Source organism: Suillus subaureus, assembly GCF_016647635.1.
Source record: "Suillus subaureus strain MN1 chromosome Unknown BJ212scaffold_3, whole genome shotgun sequence".
NCBI lineage: Eukaryota > Fungi > Basidiomycota > Agaricomycetes > Boletales > Suillaceae > Suillus > Suillus subaureus.
In genome coordinates, this window is record NW_024538559.1 from 1,676,071 (window position 1) to 1,697,623 (window position 21,553).

General features: G+C 44.7%; 2 protein-coding genes across 2 annotated transcripts; both read left to right on the top strand.

The window, feature by feature from the left end:
* Positions 1–16,072: 16,072 nt before the first annotated feature.
* BJ212DRAFT_1295907 (uncharacterized protein) lies at positions 16,073–16,924 on the top strand (the record flags this gene model as incomplete). Its single annotated transcript, XM_041332373.1, has 1 exon — positions 16,073–16,924. The coding sequence occupies one exon, from the start codon at positions 16,073–16,075 to the stop codon at positions 16,922–16,924; it is 852 nt and encodes a 283-aa protein (XP_041198556.1).
* Positions 16,925–18,645: 1,721 nt separating this feature from the next.
* Positions 18,646–18,947, top strand: BJ212DRAFT_1260804 (uncharacterized protein; the record flags this gene model as incomplete). The annotated part of the gene is made up of 2 exons (XM_041330137.1): positions 18,646–18,765; positions 18,822–18,947. Coding segments are annotated over 2 exons (246 nt in total), but the record flags the coding sequence as incomplete, so codon positions are not given.
* Between the last annotated feature and the right edge of the window lie 2,606 nt (positions 18,948–21,553).

Consider the following 21,553-nt stretch of genomic DNA (forward strand, 5'->3'; position numbering starts at 1 on the left):
ACACAGATACCAGTGCACAGTATCAGCTCCATCAACGTCTTGATGCGCTTCACATGAAGGACTCAGCAGATGTGACAAATTATGTTGGTCAACATGCTGTACTTCGCAAGCGTTTACACAATTCTGGTGCTCCTCTATGTGACAGTGACACCATTTACAGCCTGCTCATTGGACTCCCACAAACGCCTATCTGGCAACAATTCAAGTCTATGCTCGAACAGCAGATGCATGATGAAATCATGGTTGCCATGTCCAGCACACCTTCCAATTTCACAGTTGAAAGCTGTGTTGCTCGCATCACTGCTGAAGCCGCACGTCATGTTCATGCCCAAGCCATCCACTCAGCTCGTCCAGGATCTGAATACACGAATGCCACTGCCACTGCTCCTCCATCCGGCATCAACTCTATCACAGGGTTGCGCAAGCACAAGTTCAACCCTGATGGTGTGTTTTGTACCACCCCCAGATGCAATAAGGGGGATCACAACCATGCCCACTGTTATAGCAAGGGAGGTGGTATGGTGGGACAGGCACCTTGGATGCAGAATAAGAAGCCGGAGGAGAAACCTAAGGAGAAGGAAACAGCTAATGTGGCTGCTGCTGCAGTCACTAAGGCACCTACACCTCCTGTGGCGACTGCACCTGTTATCGCTGCGGTGGCAGCTGATTTAAACAGTTTGATGGATGATCTCTCTTTCGCTTCCATAACTGAAGTCCACGACAAAGTCATGTGTAGCATCAACTTGCCCTTCACTACCATTCTGTTACAATCTTGTCCACCCCTATCTCATTTTCCTCTCTATCTGTGTATTACGTCCTGACCGCGCCTCATTGCGCCATCAGTAGACCAGTCTCTTACCATATCTGTATTACATCACGATCGCCGCTGCTGTCGCTAGGTGACTCATCCTTATCTCTGACTTGTCTTGATGACGTATATCCTTATCTCTGACTCATCTCGATGATGCATACGTACCTGCCCTAAAGTAGGCTACGTCTATATAAGCTCAGCTCTGTACTTAGGAGATCTTCACTTTAATCTACTAGGTTTTCACCTGAACTATCCTTTGCTTAGGACCCCCAATCCTAAGTCATCCGATAACTGATATTCAAGTCAGAGACACTCTCTCTGACTTGTCTTAAGAAGCCTTACATTCGTGAGGTCTCGATCCAACCACAGACATCACTCTTATCGAGTATCTGTCGTTGCGCCTATCCTAGTTCGCCGTAACAAAAGATTAAAGTCATTCACCGACCCTCTCCATCATCAGAGAGGATATAGACCCCAGAAAGAATTCAGAGAGAGAACTAAAAACATTCCCCTGAATCAGAAACATCACTTGACCAGATGTTCAGGATGTCCACCGTCCCCAACACCCCAGAATTGAAAGCCGGAGCTCTGTCCACTTATGATGGAAGCCCTCAGCAGGCCCTACGATGGTTGTATGCAATTAAGGCATACTTTGCGCTTAACGCTACGACCTACAACACCAACGACAAAAAGGTTATCACCGCTCTCGCATATATGACAGAAGATAGTGCTATGGGTTGGGCACTCACTTTCTACACTGAAGTTGACAACTCTGCTTCCAAATCCTATGGAACCTTCGCGAACTTTGAAACCAAGTTCAAAGAAGCCTTCGTACTGGCCGATGCTATCGGCACCGCCATGAATAAACTTAGAACGTTGAGACAGACGGGCGACCTAACCTCCTACATCACCAGCTTTAAGACTCTTGCTGCACAAGCCTGTGTCAAGCAGGACACCGTCTTAATCACGTTCTTCAATGATGGATTGAAGAAGGGAATCGTCAACTCCATCTTTCAGATGGAAACCATCCCCGTAGACTTTGATAAGTACGTTGCTGCAGTCATCAGACTTGACAGCAATTACCAGAGGGGTGCCGCATACCGATCAAATCATCGGACCGCCACTAAACCAATGGGACAATGCTATGTACCCAGACCATCCATTGACCGACACGATCCAAATGCCATGGAGGTAGACCGGCTTACCGACGCTGAAAGAAGTGACCATATGAAAAAGGGACTATGCTTCACGTGTCATCAGAAGGGACACCTGACTAGAGCATGCCCACAGAAGAAGAAGACTCCTATTCGCCGAGAAGAAATAAGCGATAGTGAAGATGAAGATACAACGATCCGTCGCATTGCTGAGGATTTTTGATATGGAAGACTGGATCGACGTCAGTATCTTCCAATGTACCTATAAGACTTGTACAGAGTATTGGAATCAGAAAGGAACTTCGCGTTCCCATTTCCCTTATCTCCAAAACTTGTCTAAAAACCATCAAAACAACAGCTGTTGTTGACTCCGGCGCCGCTGGAACCTTTATTTCCGAAGAGTTTGTCAAGACTCATGGAATTTGCACACACAAACTATCGAAACCATTCCGGGTTACTACTGCAGATGGAAGTTATGCGAGAGGAGGTGCTATCACCCGATATTGTGTCCTCATTGTCAAAATAGACAAACGATCTATGATTGGAAAGTTTAATATCACATGGCTTGGCCGACGTGATCAGATCTTACTAGGGATCCCTTGGCTACGCACTATGGACCTGGTAATCCGATGGAAAGCGGAAACGCTAGAGCTCTCCAAAATGGAGAAAAGTGATCAAATTGAAGAAGAAGTTGATAACGAACGAAAGAAGAATGGACTCCCTCCCCTTTTCCGAAAACCAGAAAAAACGGGTCAGGAGATAAACCTGATTCCAGTTGTAGCACTGCCAAAGGCGCCTCCTAAATTGGTTACGCCACCCAGAGAACCAATGCCCCGAGCCACCATCAAGGAAATTCCTGACGAAGAAGCCCTGTTAGCGATGCCTAATTTGGACCCCATCCCTGATGACAATGACGGCTCTTTCAACATGAAAGATGACATATGGACAATGGACCATGCACCACCTGTACGTGAAATCTCCACCTACCACCTAGAAGACAACGAATTCTTGGTTGAATATCCCATTGACACCTCCGAGCTCCGGGTATTCACCAATGTTTCATTGGATACTCCCCTAACCAAGGATGGTACCAGCGCTGCGGAATTATGATCTACGGTTACACCTCTGTCACGGCCTGCCGAATACATTAAGACCAGTAACAAAGCGCAGCAGTTTGTGCTAGCCACTGGGCTTGAACAGAAGAAGAAGTCATTTGAAGAACTTGTTCCCTCCTACCTTCATGATTTTGCCGACATCTTCGCAAAAGACGGCCTCAATCAGCTACCGCCTGAATGACCTGGTATAGACCACCGAATTGAGACTAAACCCAGTTTCATTCCAAAAACGTCCAAGGTGTATCCATTATCAGAAATAGAACGAACAGCGGTCAAAGCTTTCATCGATGAAAACGTAAAGAAGGGGTTTATCTCTGAATCAAAGTCGCCCCAGGCAAGCAGATTCTTCTTTGTAGGAAAGAAAAGCGGAGATCTTCGCCCCTGTCAAGACTACTGGTACATTAATGAATGGATGGTTAAGAATGCTTACCCACTTCCATTACTGCTTTCTCTGGTCACTCAGTTACATGGTGCCAAATACTTCACGAAGATGGACATTCATTCAGGGTATAACAATATCTGCATTCACCCAGAAGATCGATGGAAAGCCGCTTTTACCACTGAGTATGGTCTCTTTGAACCAAACATCATGTTCTTTGGCCTTTGTAACTCCCCTGCTACCTTCCAGGCATATATGAATAGAACGTTTCAACAGGAGATCAATGAAGGATGGCTTGTCATATACATGGACGACATTCTGATCTTCTCTAACAAACTCACTTCTCACCATGAATGAACTCAGCACGTCCTTGAAAGAATTCGACAGGAAAAACTCTTCCTCAAACCTGAGAAGTGTACGTTTGACGCTCAAGAAGTGGAGTATCTCGGAATGATAATCCACCCTGGACATGTGGCAATGGATGACGCCAAGACCAATGGTATTTGGGATTGGCCTACCCCTACTACTGTGAAAGAAGTTCGGTCATTCTTGGGGTTCTGCAATTTCTACCACAATTTCATTTCCCATTATTCCAATATCGCACAACCCCTGATTGACCTTACCAAGAAAGACGCCAAATTCCTTTGGACGGATAAATGCGTGTCTGCCTTCTCCACACTGAAAGAGTGCTTTTTAAAGCAACCGGTACTTAGGAACCCTGATCCCAGCAGACAATTCATGGTTGCTACTGACGCATCTCTCATCGCTACTGGAGCAGTATTGCTCCAAATTGATGATAATGGTGTTTATCACCCATGTGGATATTTGTCACAGACTCTGAACCCCACAGAACAGAACTATCAGATTTTCGATTGTGAACTCCTCGCAGTTATCCGCGCCCTAACTGAATGGCGCCATTACCTGGAAGGCAACCCTCATCCTGTTGTCGTCTTCACAGATCATAAAAATCTACTGTATTTCAGAACGGCTCAGAAGTTAACCTGCCAACAAGCCCGATGGCAATTAATATTGTCATGTTATGATATCGAACTCCATCACGTCACTGGAACCAAACTTGTCGCCCCCAACGCTCTCTCCCGCCGCCCTGACCATGGTTCGGATTCCTCAGAAGACAATGTCGATGAAACACTCCTTCCCAACTCCATGTTCGTTCGACTCCTTGATGTTGAGCTCATGACCACTCTCACAAACCCTGACCCTTCCGACCCTGACCCCATCTTTGCTGCTGCCTCCGATGCATTGGATGGCCGTTCCCTTCCCCCAATGAAATCCGCCCTCGCAGATTGGGCAGTTAAGGACGATATTCTTTACTATAAGGACCACGCTTACATCCATCCCACCGGGCAGCGCCTTATTTTGGAACGATGTCATGATCATCCCACTGTGGGTCACCCTGGGTGTTTTAAAACCAAAGAACTAGTCAAACGTGACTTCTGGTGGCCCTCTATGGGCACCTATATCCGTAAATATGTGGAAGGCTGTGCACTCTGTCAGCAGATGAAATCAGACACTCACCCGACGACCCCCCCCCTTGTCCCGATCCCATCCGTTGCTGCAGCTCCCTTCGCCCAGGTCTCTGTTGATCTCATTACCAATCTTCCCCCGTGCACCGGTTTTGATTCTGTCATGGTCATGGTAGACCATGGCCTTACAAAGGGGGTGATTCTTATCCCATGCACTAAAACCATCACTTCTGAAGGGGTTGCCAAGAAATTCTTCAAATACGTCTACCGCCGATTTGGCTTACATGAGAAAGTCATTTCTGATTGTGGACCACAATTTGTATCCAAATTCTCTCAAGCCCTCACCAAGCTCCTGAAATACAAGATAGCTGCTTCCACTGCCTATCACCCCCAGACCGATGGCCAAACCGAACGACTCAATCAAGAGCTCGAAATGTACCTCCAAATCTATTGTCGGAATCACCCTGAAGACTGGGTGGAACACCTCCCTATGGCAGAATTTGTGCATAATCATTGGAAACACAACTCTCGCAACACGTCACCTTTCTTCCTAATGATGGGATACGAACCATGAGCCCTCCCTTACACACTTCCCGATTCTACGGTTCCCGCAGCAGAAGACAGACTCCACTGTCTCCAAAAGTCTAGGGAAGAAGCGCTCTCTTGCCATAACCTTGCTATGCAATGAATGGCGGAACGAACTCACAGACAGAAGTATCATCCATGGAAGATAGGAGATAAGGTTTGGTTATCTGGAAAGAATCTGATCACGCAATTACCATCGCGGAAGCTTGCACCCAAACGATATGGCCCTTTCCCTATCACCGACGTTCTCTCCCCCATCACATTCACACTCCGATTACCTCCCCAGTGGAAAGTACACCCCATGTTCCACACTTCCGAACTATTGTCCTATCATGAAACAGAAGTTCACGGCCCGAATTTCCATGACCCACCTCCTGACATCATCGATAATGAAGAAGAATATGAAATTGATGTGATCTTATCACACAAAGGAATGGGTAAACGAAGACACTATCTCATATCCTGGAAAGGATACTCCTCTGCCAGCAACGAATGGGTTCCTGAAGAAAATCTTAGCAATGCTTCTGACATCCTTGTCGCCTATAAAAAGACCCATAGGTTGTAAACTTCCAAACAATGTCCCACCTCGAACAACTATGTCTTTGCATATTACGTATTGAAGAACTTACCGCTGCCATGAACACTGTCGCTGAAGGAAACGCCCACCCATTGACCCTCCTTGACTATCAGAATGCCACTGCCGCTAATCTCACACACCACTCATCAGCCCCAATAGAATCACCACTGGCTTCCGACTCTACCCTCACTCTTACTGATGACTCCACCCTCACAGACTATTTCTTGGTTATTGACCAGGTAGAGACGAGCGCTCTATTTGAGTCCACTATTACCTCCCAGCAATACGCCATTGAGATAGATCGCCTTCTTGGAGAGCAAGGGGCAATATCCAGTGGTCTTATCATTAGGATCATTAGAGACGCTAGTCTTATTGACCGTACCGCCAACCTCCTAGATGATGAACGCCACAAAACTATTTTCCGTCATCTTCATATACGTATTTGAAACACTGCAATCCGCCTCTTGCCTGACGATACCAGAGAGGCTATCTGAGAAGCCATCCATATCGTCACTGAGTGCATTGCCCTCGACCCAGTCGCACATCCACCTTCCCCCCACATCGCCATTCCTATCCTGCCACCAGTCCTTACGATGACTACCGTTGAGCATCAGGATGATAATATCCCTCCTATTGCTGTACTCAACGTACCAGATTCTCCTTCTCCTGCCCCCATCATGAGAACCACACATAGACTCCCACTTAAATGGAGATCCTCCCACATCGCTGCCAAGCAAGCAGCTTCCACCTCCCCGTCTAAGGCAATGCTTAAGCGATCCAGATTGCCCTCTCCCCCAAACCAATCCTCCTCCATCACAACCGTAAAAACATCGCCGGTCAACAATGTCGTATGTTGTAACTGCCACGTCACCAGGCATCATCACAAGAACTGTCCTGCATACTACTGCCAAGTCTGCAAGGAGTATGCACCTGGCCATTTGTCGGTCTTTTGTAAAGAGTTGAAAGGAGAAGCAGTCATTCCTTTAGTATGGACTGACGTCGGTTTCTACGATGCTCTCGCCCGATGGGAGATTGAGCAGGATGCTATCTACCATGCTGCTGAGTTCAAAGACCAACTCTCTATCACTGAAGAGCAGGATGACTTGCTTCACTCAAACTACGATGCTGACCCCATTTACTGGGCTAATCAGGATGACTGAAGTCGGTGACTTCACTCCTAAATGAGGGGTAATGTTACAATCTTGTCCACCCCTATCTCATTTTCCTCTCTATCTGTGTATTACATCCTGACCGCGCCTCATTGCGCCATCAGTAGACCAGTCTCTTACCATATCTGTATTACATCACGATCGCCACTGCTGTCGCTAGGTGACTCATCCTTATCTCTGACTCGTCTTGATGACGTATATCCTTATCTCTGACTCGTCTTGATGATGCATACGTACCTGCCCTAAAGTAGGCTACGTCTATATAAGCTCAGCTCTGTACTTAGGAGATCTTCACTTTAATCTACTAGGTTTTCACCTGAACTATCCTTTGCTTAGGACCCCCAATCCTAAGTCGTCCGATAACTGATATTCAAGTCAGAGACACTCTCTCCGACTTGTCTTAAGAAGCCTTACATTCGTGAGGTCTCGATCCAACCACAGACATCACTCTTATCGAGTATCTGTCATTGCGCCTATCCTAGTTCGCCGTAACACATTCTGGATTCCAGAACTACGGTCACTCTCATCAAGGACTGCAGCTTCTTTCACTCTTATTCCATGGAGGATCCAGTCGACGTCCTTACCACTAATCATGGCATTCTGCACATGACTGGACAAGGTACCTGCATTGCCTGGTTCACCATCAGTGGTCATCGTCTTCGCATACAGCTCACAAATTGTTTGCATGCTCCCAACACCCTCCTCAACCTTCTATCTGTCAGCTGTATGAATGCAAAAGGATGGGACATCAATTTTTGGTCAAACATGACCTGTGAGTTAGCATATAAGGGTACCCACGTTGGCTCTATCCCTGTCACTGGCAAACTTTACACGCTGGACTTTGAGTTCATCCCATACTCTATGCCTCTTGCATCTTCCACACCCGAACTCTCAGCATTTGTTGACATGCCTCTCTTGTTGGACCTTTGGCACACTCGCATTGGCCATATTGGGAAGGAAGCTGTAATGTGCCTTTCACGTGTTGTGCAGGGGGTGACTGTACAGTCTGCCTCACCACTCTCACATTGCAAGAGCTGCATCCTCGCTAAACATCCTCATCTTCCATTTCACTCATCTGAGACTGAACATGCTGACATGTTCCTCACCATAATTCACAGCGATGTATGTGGGCCTATCCCTACAGTCATGCCTCATGGGAAACACTACTTCATCATTTTCCTCAACAATCACACTCACACTCTTGACCTTCAACTTCTTGTGATGAAGGATCAAGTGCTGGCTGCCTGGCTGACCCTGCAAGCTTGCTGGGAGAATCTTTCAGGCAAATGGGTGAAGGTGTTTCATTCTGACAATGGCGGGGAGTTTCTTAATGATGACTTTACCAAGAATCTTGAGGAAACAGGAGTCCTACGTCAATGCTCTGCCCCCTATGCTCATCAGCAGAATGGGAAGGCGGAGAGGGTGATGTGTACAATCGAAGGTTGTATGTATGCAATGTTGGACTTTGCTCATTTACCTCAACAGCTTTGGGGAGAAGCAGCTCTCACAGCATGCTACTTGTTCAATCGGACTGAGTCCCATGCCTTGCTGCCAGGGAAGACTCTGTATGAAATGTTACATGGCACTCAACCCAATCTCCCACACTTACGCATTTTTGGTTCACACTGTTTCACTTGCATTCCCCCAGAAGTACAACAGAAACTTGGTCCTCACTCATGGGAAGTGGTCTTTATGGGGTATCCTCCAGGTGTCAAAGCCTGGCGCTGTCGCGACACTGTCACAGGTGCATTCTTTAACTCTTGTGACGTCAAATTTGATGAGAGCTTCTTGATGCAACCTTTCCCTGACAGCAATGATGATGAGGACGACACCAAACCTAAGCCTCCTCCCACTCAGTCTGCTCCCACCACCTCTATCAAGCCTCCTCATGCTCCCATCATTTGTTGCTTGGGCCATATCCCTCTGCCCACTGTCAAAGGTCAGATGTTCCAGGAATGCGTTGCAAGTGAGAAAGCTCACCTTGCACATCAGCAGGAGATCCAAGTTGCCTGTCTCCATGGAGTCCCTCCTCCACCCACCACGATTGTTGTTGCCGATGCTCCCATTGTCACTACTCTGACGCCCATGCCTGACCTACCTCCTCCTCCCATTCCTGACCCTGATGCCATTGTGCCCAACACTGACAATGTCAGCTTTCCCCATGTCATCACCAATCTTATAATTGCTGAGGTAGCCAGCCTCTCTATCTGCAGTGACACTTGCCATAACCCATTAGCTGCTGGATATGACCTTGCGATTCCACCTGTGACATTTGATGAAGCAATGCGACGCCCTGATGCAGATCATTGGATGGCTGTGATGTGCAAAGAGATCAACTTGATGTCAGAAATGAATATCTATGAGTTAGTTCCTCTCCCTCCTGGTCGCTGTGCCATCAGTTGTAGGTGGGTTCTCAAGTTCAAGGAGGACTTGAAGGGTGGCCCAGTGTTTAAGGCTCAGCTTGTCATGCAGGGATTTTCACAAATCCTGGGGGTGGATTTTGGGAAGACCTTTGCACCTGTTGCCAAGTCAGCTTCAATTCGCATGCTCGCTGCTTACTGTGCGATGTACAACTGGGAGCTTGACTGTTTTGACACCAAGTGTGCCTTCTTATGGGGCAAGTTACAGGAAGATGTGTATATGTGGCAGCCTCCAGGGTTCAAACGCCTTGGCGACGACTTTGCAAAGCTCGTTTGTCATCTCCTCTCCTTGCTTTACAGACTTAAACAGGCAGCCTATGGCTGGTACAAACTACTGCACGAAGTGCTTACCTCTCTGTCATATCCCATATGCCAGACATAGATCCCATCATATCCCCATGCTTTCCGGACCTATTTCCAGACCCCATATCCGACTCATTCCTGGATCCCCTATCCTGTCCACCCTATGCACATTCCGTCCAGCAAGACATCTGGACTTTACCTCCTCTCAGATTCTGGACTACATCCACCACCTCGCATATCTCAGTCCTGTTTCCATCCTGCCTTCTGGATCCCCAGATCTCTGGACCTCCGGATATTAACTGTACTATCTCTGGACCTATTCCCACCTTCCGTCCGAGATCCTGCGCCTATCCCCATTTAGGCATCTCCACCTTTCCAGTTCTTGGTTATCTCTGTTTCCATCTTGTTGATTGATCCTTGTACTAATTTCATCTCCAAGTTCATTTACTTATGTTCCATCTTACTTACCAATGTGTTTCTGCATGCTCGTACATAGCCTTACTCTGTTGCTTACTGATCCTCTCAGATATCCTCTAGTATATAACCCCTGTACAATTCCTGTAGAGTCCTCAGTCTGAATATCATCTTAGATCCTGTTCTACTTGCCAATCATCTTCTGGACTTCAGTCTGTCTGAGTCTTGTCCTTTTCCATAAGGCCTAGGGAAGGATTCCCTAGGCTGGAATTCTGGACCTTCGGATTTGTCCCCTATGTCTCTGTCCCAAGTCTAGGGATTGCTTCCCTACGCTGGAGTCTTGCCTTTCCGGCACTTACCCTCTTTCTGGACTTAGGTCCACTTCCTGTCCCTCCGACTCTACCTTAGGGTAGTCTACCTCTGTTTGCTTCTGCATCGGACTTTGTCCAATGTAGCCCCTATTCCTTCCGGACCTCCGGACCTCCTGTCTTCTGTACCTCCAGACATCCTGTCCCTCATACCTCTGGGCATCCTGTCCTTCGGACATTCCACCCTCTGTACCTTCAGACATTCCACCCTCCATACCTTCGGATGTTCCGCCCTCTGTACCTTTGGATGTTCTGTCCTCCATACCTCCAGACCTCCAGACATCTTGTCCTTCTGTCCTCCAGACCTCCTATCCTTCCATCCTGTTTTCCTGTAGAAGTATTACCTTGCAGTGGAAACTCTCCTGAGCATTTCCTGCATTCCTCTGGAACTCTCCTGCGCTCCTCCGGACATTTCACGTGCTCCTCCGGAAGTCCTCCCGCACTCTCCACCAGAGTGGCCAGCCTCCAGAAGTCCTCTGGACTTCCTTAGACCATCATCTGACTTCCTCTGAAATGAAGGGCACATACTCAGGTAAGGGGCACAGCGTACGAGCTGAGGCCAAGCCCCTCTGAGTCAGTCTCTCTCTCCTTTGAGCATGGTTCTTAACACTCTCTTGGTTTCATTCGCTGCGAAGCTGATTATGCAGTCTTTATCTTCAACCACATCAATGGTGAAGGAGTGTGCATGGTCTGTATCATTGCCTGGCACGTTGACAACAGACTCATGGGTTCAAATAACAGACATTTCCTCGACCAGATAAAGGAGGCAATTGCAAAGCGGTTTGGCATTTCAGATCTCAGACCAGTTACTAAATACTTGGGGATTCAGTTCATTTGAGACCACAAGATGTGAGAATTGTGGATGCATCAACAGGATTACATCATTTTCCTCCTTGGAGAACATGGTATGACTCACTGCAATCCTGTTGCATTGCCCATGGATCCAAACTTCCCATTTGGCCATCCCACCGATGTCTACCCTCATATCGACAATCTCGACTCCAAATATCGGAAACTCATTGGTGAGCTGCTATACTTAGCCATGTATACCCGTCTGGATATCGCCCACACTGTCATGAAGCTCGCACAATACAATGCCTCTCCCAAATCATGCCATTATTCTGCAGCTAAACATGTCCTTCAATATCTGGCTGGTACCATAGACATTCGCACTCACTATGGTGGACCTGGTATCAATCCTGCCTTGCATGGCTTCAGCGACTCAGACTGGGCTTCATGCACCGAGGATCGCATCTCCATGACTGGTTACATCTGGTTTTTCAATGGCAGGCCCATCTCACACTCAGCAAAGAAACAAGCGACTCACGCCTTGTCATCCACCGAGGCTGAGTATATGGCCCTCACAGCTGTGATCCAAGACAGCCTATGGTTGCAGTCTTTCTTCACTTGCACCAAGATCCCCATCTCCCTTCCTCTTCAGCTCTTCGCTGACAATGCTGGTGCTATTGCCCTGTCGAAGGAAGCAGCTAATCATTTCTGTACCAAACACATTGATCTTCATTACCACTTCATATGCTGGCATATTGAGGAAGGCACTTTCTTACCCATCTGGCTCTCAACACACAAAAACATTACTGACATATTCACTAAGTCTCTTCTGCGACCTCTCTTCATTCATCATTGCTCTGGCCTGGCTCTTGTCTCTCGGTGATGGGGGTGCTTCGCACCATTTCACTGTCTCGTTGTGGGGGTGTGTTGGCATCCAACATTGACATTCCATTTCTCTTTTCTACATCATCACAGACTCTATAGTGTAGCACTACATATACTCGTTGTTTCTTGTTATTTGTACCTCAGCTGGTCTTTCACCAATGCTGAGGTATAGTCTATGTTCCCTTTTGCACGCCGTCTCTCACTTACATTATTTCATCTTCAGACTTCGTTCCTAGGTACAGTGGCTCAAAAAACTGTCCATATGTTTTGACATTTTTCACTATCTATGATATTGTGTGAGAACTCACAAATGCCTCAAGGACATGGTTATACCACATTGTAGTATGGCTTCAGGGCTTTCATTTGAGCCCTACACCGTGGGAATCGGTGGAGATATGGTGGAGATGCAAGGCTCACAAAATGGTGACTCATGCGAACAGTTTTTTGACTCAAGTATTTTACAATAATAACCAGGTATTCTAGTATTTTGTATGACCTCCCTTGGCTTTAATTACTGCCTCTATCCTTCTAGGCATACTCTCAATTAATTTCTGGCAATCCTCAGCTGTGATCTTCCCCCATTCCACTGCTACTCTCTCCCAAAGCTCCCATACTCCTTTAGGGGGGTTTTCATAGGCTTGAAGCTTTTTCTTGAGTGTTTCCCAGAGATGTTCAATGACATTGACATCAGGAGACTGTGCTGGCCAGTCAAGAACATTGATGTTATGTTCCTCAAACCATTCCTTAGCTCTTCTGGATGTGTGCTTGGGATCATTATCCTGTTGGAAAATGATATCTTCTTCATCAATCCCTGATTCTGCCAAGCTAGGCAGCAAGTGGTCATTTAAAATGTCCACATACTGCTCAGCATTCATCTTCCCCTCAACCTCAGCAAGTATTCCCACACTATTCCATCCCATACAGCCCCATACCATTAAAGAACCTCTTCCAAACTTGACAGTCCCATTAACCTCTCTGTCTGTTAGGCCATCTCCCTTCTTTTTCCATACATATACCTTCCCATCTGACCCAATCCTATTGATTTTGGTCTCATCTGACCATATAACATGCTTCCAGTCCTCTACAGTCCAGTGTTGATGAGCTAAGGCAAAGGCTAGTCTTCTCTGCCTATGTTTGATGGAGAGAAGAGGTTTTTTCTTCTTTGTTACTGCCTTGAGATGAGCTGCCTTGAGAACATTCCTCACAGTTTGTGAAGAGACAGGGGTAGTGATGGTGGAATTGATATAATGGGTGGCTTGGACAGCATTATCAGCCTTTCCTGTAGTGATATGTTGGATAATAGCCCTTTTGTCAGTAGAGGTAAGCTTGGATGGACGTCCTCCACAAGAGTTTTCCTTGTCTGGGTGGCTTTCTTTGATAAACTTGGCCACAGTGGACTTGGATACTCCAGTTCTAGAGGAAATTTGGCGAGCAGAGAGGCCAGCATAAGACAGAGAGAGGATATTATCTCTTTGAGCAGAGGAGATGGCTTTCATGGTGATTATGACTATGATACATGAGATATTCTGGTTTATATAGTTAGATATAGTCATAAAATAACATAATGACACCACTTCATAATTTATATAATAGTGGCATGATTTTTGTGGTGTCATAAATAATGATTTATATAGTTTTAATATACACTCAAAAAACTGTCCACATGAGTCATCATTTTATAAGCCTTATGTCTCCACCATATCTCCACCGATTCCCACGGTGTAGGGCTCAAATGAAAGCCCTGAAGCCATACTACAATGTGGTATAACCATATCCTTGAGCCATTTGTTCATTCTCACACAATATCATAGATAGTGAAAAATGTCAAAACATGCAGACAGTTTTTTGAGCCACTGTATATTCAATGTATAAGCTGGTCTTTCACCAACGCTGAGACTTCATTCCTAGTCCTTTAAGATAAATCAGCCAATGCTGATAGGAGAACCATGTTGGGAGATAGCTAGTAGCTTGCTGGCGGTCAGTGCACCTGTGTGTCACCACCAGATTTATCTCCAAATGAAGAATACATAGACAACAATATTTAGAATTTGAAAGGAAACCTTTGTTTTAGCACCAGATCCATGCTCATATTGAAATTATGACAATAATATTTTGTATGTGCAGATCCAGATTGTATTATTCTGAATTTGTTCAATGACTGACCAATAAGAAAGCTCCATACCAAATATGTATAGGGTTCATATTTAAAATTTGTAATTAAAATTGATCAGCCACCACATTCATGCTTAAATTCTATATATGGTACATATCTCAGAGTAAAACAGATTTTATTTCACAGTTTGGATACAAGATGCCATCAGATTTAGGATATTGTCCCCCCAATTTGCCCAAATGTCATATCACAAACATATGTAAAATTTGATATCCAATATCATTACAGTACAGATTCTATCACAAATGTAAAATATTTCTGTGGATATGATGTGAATCTGTCCCACAGGCAGATCCCATCCTGCCTCAGGTGTAAGAATCTGACTTTGCGGGATTGTGGTTTAAAAATAGTGTTGTTGTCAAGGTGAGTTCAAATTGAGTTAAACTCAACTCGCTTTGAAAATGACCAAATTCATTTCAACTCAAACCTACCAAGCTAAATCAAGTTGTAACTCATTGAACTCGCAAGTTAGAATTGAGTTGATGTATGTCATATCCACATATCTGGATCTCAGATCTGACCCTTATCTCATCTCAGATCCACATCTTATCTCCAATCCTATCCACATCTTATCTCCCTCCAACATCTCGTCATTCAATCTGTCCACTCATCTGGTCCAGTCCACAACTCATCCGAATCCACAACCAGCACTCGTCTCCTTTCAGTAACCCCCTAACTCTGGTATTTCAGTTATCTGTATATCCATCCTGCTCCCTTATCTGCTACCTATGTTTCATTTCTGTTTCATGATTTGTGATCTGTTTCTACTTACCAATAGACTATCCACATGCTTCATACATAGCCTCGGACTCTGCTGATTGATCATTCCATTAGATACCTATAGTATATAACCTCCTGTAACTTTCTGTAGTACCTCAGTTCGAATATCATCTTAGTTCTACTCATTCCTGTCCTCCGGACTTGAGTACCTCTACTCTTGTCACCCTCCGAGACTTAGGATTGATTCCTATAGTCTATCTGTATCTGCCTCTGTCTCCGACAGTCCATTACTGTTAGTTTCTAGTCTGGACTTGTCCAGATTAGCCTTACGATACTTATCCCTCATCTGGAAGTCATCTGGATCCGTTACGCTACTCATCCAACCTTCTGGATGCACTAGTCTTGCCTTCCTGAAATAAGGGGCAACACTTGGGTAAGGGGCACAGCACACGAGCTGAGGCCAAAGCCCTTCAGATCCAGTTATCCTTTGAGTATGACCTTAACAATGTAGTTCACTTCCATACATCATAATCCCCTGTGAATGGCCAATATCATTATATCTCACTGCAATTGGCATGAGCTGCAACAGACTGGTAGCTGCCCCTCCAACATTCAAAAGGATTTGGAATTTTCTAGATGATCAATCTTGGCTATTGAACCCTGACTGAACCCATTTAATACTCAAATATCATGTAGCATGGAACTGTGAGCAACATTTTTGGCACCATGTCATTGCAGCAGAATGCTGGGCCATGGTCATTTTCTTTGAGTCATCTCAGTCTAGAACACTTGAATTCTCACCAAAACACACTGTCTCCACTTCAGACTCCAAGTGGATCCTTTCAATCACTCCAGAACATTTCACCTGGTCCAACAACTCAGTCTTCTGCCCCAAGTGCAAATGGTGAAGAAGGCTTCTCACATTATTATCATGTACTGCAAATTCCACCTGCACAAGATCTTCATTCATCACACAGTGGGCTGTACACTACTTTGATGCAAGCAATGCCTCCACAGAATTTTCATATGCTCTGCACAATGTGGGGACCGCCTCAGTACAACCCTACTAATGCATCATCACCTTTGCATTTACCTGTGGCCGGGCTTAGACAACCCCAGGATATGATGCCACAAAGTGCTATGAATGCACCCTGTCAGAATACAACTGGCAAGGTGGTCAACACAGGTGTAGCAGAGAAGAGAAGCCGGAAATGCAAAAATATGACCCCAGCTAGCAGAACAGCACCTGCTCAAAAGCGACAGAAGGCAGATGCCAGTACAGCTGCTACCACACCAGCAACAGCAGCTGCTGTATGTGGAGTTGGGCCTGTGTCAACACCATCCTCCAACACTGTGCTGATTAGTGAACCTTCAATTGCAGCAGCAGGCAACATGGCTATTCCAACTGGCTCAGGACCAGTTCCTCAGGCAAGACAGCCTCCACGTGATACAAAGGTTGCTGCTTCTGATGTGTGGTATTTCATGTGGGCAGTGAATTCCCCCGAAAAACCAGACAAAATACCAGAGAATCAGCCAAGGTTAATGAAAAAGCCCAACTCACCATATGTTGCCTGTTGACTCTGTGGGTGAGTATCACTTCATCAGGAAAAACTGTATCTCTATAGAAGACCTTCCTCTATATAGCCTCTATAGTACACCATAGCTCTATACAGTCTATGACTAGCTATAACAGTATATAGACTGCTATAGAAATCATGTAATTCTATAGATTGCCATAAAGTACAAATTTGGTTTTCATCAGAATTTTTCCCACAGTCAAGGTGCTTTCTTGAACCATCTACTTTTTTGAGTATTTTGCTTATATTTCACTAGGATCTTAACCTATTGATGTCATAAGACTATGGATAGACTCTCCTTGACAAGAACTACAGCTTTGGTTTTCATTGGAAAAGTTCCCATGGTCAAGGTGCTTTCTTGAACTGTCCACTTTCGAGTATTTTGCTTATAACTTACTAGGATTTTAATCTATTGACATCATAAGACTACAGATAGACTCTCCTTGACAAGGGCTACAACTTGGATTTTCATTGGAAAAAGTTCCCATAGTCAAGTAAGCAAAAATGCGAAAATTCACTCAATCAAAATTCACCAAGTCTTGTGTTGTGATTTTATTTGGCACAGCTTATATAAGCAAAAGTGCGGTCAACCACAAATCTTTTCCCATTTTTTCCTTTCCTTCTCTTTCCTTCCCTCCTCCTCATTCTCCTTCCACTCAATAATTTTCGCATTTTTGACTATCTGGTAAGTCTTTCTTCTGCTTTCTCTCTTCTCCTCCTTCCCTCTCTGACCTCTCCTTCTTCTAGCTCCGCATTTTTGACTATTAGGTAGTAAGTCTTTCTGTCTCTCTTTTTCTTCCTTCCCTCCTTCCATTCAATCATTTTCGCATTTTTGACTATTTGGTAAGTCTTTCTCTCTTCTTCTCCTTCCTCTCTGACCCTTTCCTTCTTCTAGCTCTTTTCCCTCCTCCCCCTCAATAATTTTCGCATTTTTGATTATTTGGCAAGTCTTTCTTGTGTTTTCACCTTTCTTTTCTGATTCTTCTTTCTAGCTATCTTACCTCTGCCTCCTATAATTTTCGCATTTTTGCCTCCTTGGTAGTTAGTAGTTTACATGTGTTGTAGTAGTTACTTGAAATATAATTTGAAATTTTCGCTTTTTTTTTGGTTTTGAGAGCTACAATGGCAACAAAGTAGCTACCAAGATAGCTTGAAATGGGTCTGATGTTGGTCATCTATATAGTAGGATATAGTTACCATACTATTGTATGGTACTATAGCACACTATAGCACATTATATATTGCTGTAACTAGCCTACACAATTGAGCACTTGGTTATATGAGCTATGGCTCTATGGCCCCTATATAGCATCTTATAGTGCTATAGATTGCTATATAGCCATATCACATTTTCCTGATGTTGGTTTAATTAATATTGGTCAGACACTCACAATGTTCAGGGATGACAAGGAGAACTCATGATGGAAAGTTTACAAAGTTGGTGATGGAATGACAGTAACCTGCCGAATCCACTTGTTAAAGCACAGCCAATGGTACAAAGAAATCTGCACAATTGTGGGACTCAAAAACGGTGAGGAAGACCCTGGGAAACAAATTCAACGCTTGCCATTTACAATTGAGATGTTCTATCATCTGCTCATGAAGTGGATAGTTGTAAATGATCAGGTGAAGATATTTTAATGTTCATGAGCTTATCTAACAGATGTACTCAGAATACCACAGTCCTTCAATGTTATTGAATGTCCTGAATTTCGGGATCTGCTTTTGTACCTTGGAGAAGGCAAAATACAGGACAAGAACCTCCCACATTGCATGAAGCTGACAGAAATGATTCTCAAGGAGTTTTGGACAGAGTACTGCAAAATTAAAGATGATCTCAAGGTATGACACAACAGATTTCATATGCGTTCACATTACAACACTCATCCATTTGTCAGAATTCTCTCAGTCGCATTTCTCATACCACTGATCTTTGGAGTGATCAGAACCTGGATAGTTACATGGCACTAACAGCACATTTCATGACATGCTATGATGATCATACCAGTGCTAGGCGTGTATGATCAATAGCACAGTTCTTCTCACCTTCAGGAAAGGAGATAAAGCACGGATCATTAAATCCATATATATTGACCCATCCACTCTTACTCCAGTCCAGTCCTAGGAATCCACCCTCCCATGTCCTATCCATGTCCACCTATCTCCACTGGTGCATTAATTTTCCCAAATGTCATTGCTAAACGAGCTGCAGGTCTTATTACATGGCTACTCACGATCCACAGTGCATGATGTCTTATTACCTATAGACTCATCATGCGCTTGCTAACTATGCTACAATTCTCGCCTACACATTCCAGACATTCACGCACTATGATATAAACAACCGCAGTACATACAATTGAGTAGTTCCCTTCCCCCTGGACTCAGCTCTATAGGAGAGTCATTCTCATGTTATTTTTGTAGACCTTGCACAATCCATCTATTTTGCTCTTTCTTGGCAATCCTGCACATTTCAACTGCTCTGAAGTTCTGTACTGCTAGGATCTTACCCTTAAGCTCTTGCAAGAATACCTGACCCATGACCAGTAGTTTAGCACAGTTCTTCATTCACACTATATCCCTTGTGACCAGCTGCTCCATAGAGCGCAGTCAATTTTGTGTGCATTACATCTGCCGCACCAGCATCTGACATCCAATACACTTGCTCGTATCTTCTAATGGTTCATCCCACTCTTGTGATACTAACATCAGTTGATTTTTGCCCGCATTCATGGTCGATTCCTTGGCATAGAAATTCAAAGGTATACATATGGTCTGCACTCAAGTTTCTTAGGCCAACATAGGTTATAACTCCTTCGCTCACTTACTTCCCTCACACATAATTGAAGGAAGTGCTTCAATAGCAGTCCTCTCAGGCTGATCAATTAACTTACGCTTCTTAGGATAAGTAGTGCTAGTTGCTAACCGCCTAGTACCAATTTCTTCTTCACAGCATGATGGGAAAGGCTACTTAGTTTTTAAAGCACATCTCATTGCATTTCACTTTATTGAGGGGGCTCATACTGGTGCACACCTTGGTCAAGAATTCCTTAAAATCACTGATGAGCTCGAAATTAGCAACAAGGTACAGGTTGTTCCCCTTGTCACATTCAATGTTCATACTCACATTGCACAGCTTGGTCAGATCACTATGGACAATGCATCCAACAATAACACATTCATGGTAGAGATCAAAGGTGAACTCAGGTGAAGAAATATTCCTTTTGATCATGACAGAAATTGTCTATGGTAAGCCAAGGTTGAAGCTTGAAAATTTCACTGACCAATCATTATCAGGTGCTTTCCGCATGTGGTTAACCTTGCAGTGCAAGCAATCCTTGCAGAATTAAAGAAGAACCCTTGCTTTCCTGTTCTTGCAACCTCAACTGATCCTGCCAGCCAACAAGCACTTCAAGCATGTATTAGAACACTTGAGTGAGACCCAATTGGACAATGTCACAGAATAGTTTCAGCTTGTCATTTATCTGGCCAGCACCATCATTGTCTCCAGACTGTGATCCAAGAAGGGAATGAAAATGGGTACTGGAGAGGTAAACTTCCTGATGGAAAGACCACACTCCCGACATTACAGCTACTGCATGACTGTACAACTAGGTGGTCTTCAACATTCAAGATGATTGATAGAGTGCTATTGCTAAACCCTGTACATACTTGTGTCAATGCCAGAGCTCACACTAACATGTTCTTTGCTGAAGGCAATCTAATCCTTCTTATTGGAGACACAGAATGTTGACATCACAGACCTCTCCATGGATGTGAAGGATACTGATGTTCTTTGTGACATACATCAAATCATCAAGGTTCCTCATGTAGCACAGGAACTCCTTTCTTTGGAGTGGACACCAACTCTATCAATGGCCCTACCAGCTTATGAAGTACTCAGTTGTCAGTGGACCCAATTATGAAGCACGATATGGGAGTTGTCCCACTATATTGATGTCAGTCTTGATAAACTGAGGCAGTACATAAACAAAGGAAGGAAAACATGCATATATGCACTTTCAATGAGTGTGTTTCTATTTCTTTCACTTGTCGATCCATTATTAATGATGTCTGGACTCCTTTAACTCCTTTTCATATGTGGAACAAAAGTTGTCAACCCAAGCATCAAGCTCAAGTGGTTGAAGGAACACTGGGAGGCTCAGGACATCCAAAATGCTCGAGAATGGATACTACAGGCAGTACATTTTTTTTGTGCATTCTGGACGAGTCATGACTTTCAGTGTCCGGATGACTTCATTTTGTATGTCCATCAGAGTTGGCCAGGCCCAAACCCGATTGGAACCATCCGCACACTCAGTATCACAGCAGGAGCTCACCAATTCAACAGTGATTGCTTCTCAGTCTTTGTCCACTGGATACAGATGCATGAACAATCTCAATGTAACCGTTTGGCACTCAGCATCCACTACTAGCACCAGCACTACTCCTCCAACTCCCACCATCATCATCTCTGAACCAATGATGCACTCACTAGCACCGGAAACCACAGAGGAATGCATTCACAAGGAACTCGAACAGGACAGGAAAAATGTTGAGTGCGAGTTTTCTTGTTATGAAGATGCAGGTCTACTACTCAAAATGGCTGAGCACATAACAGATATAGTTC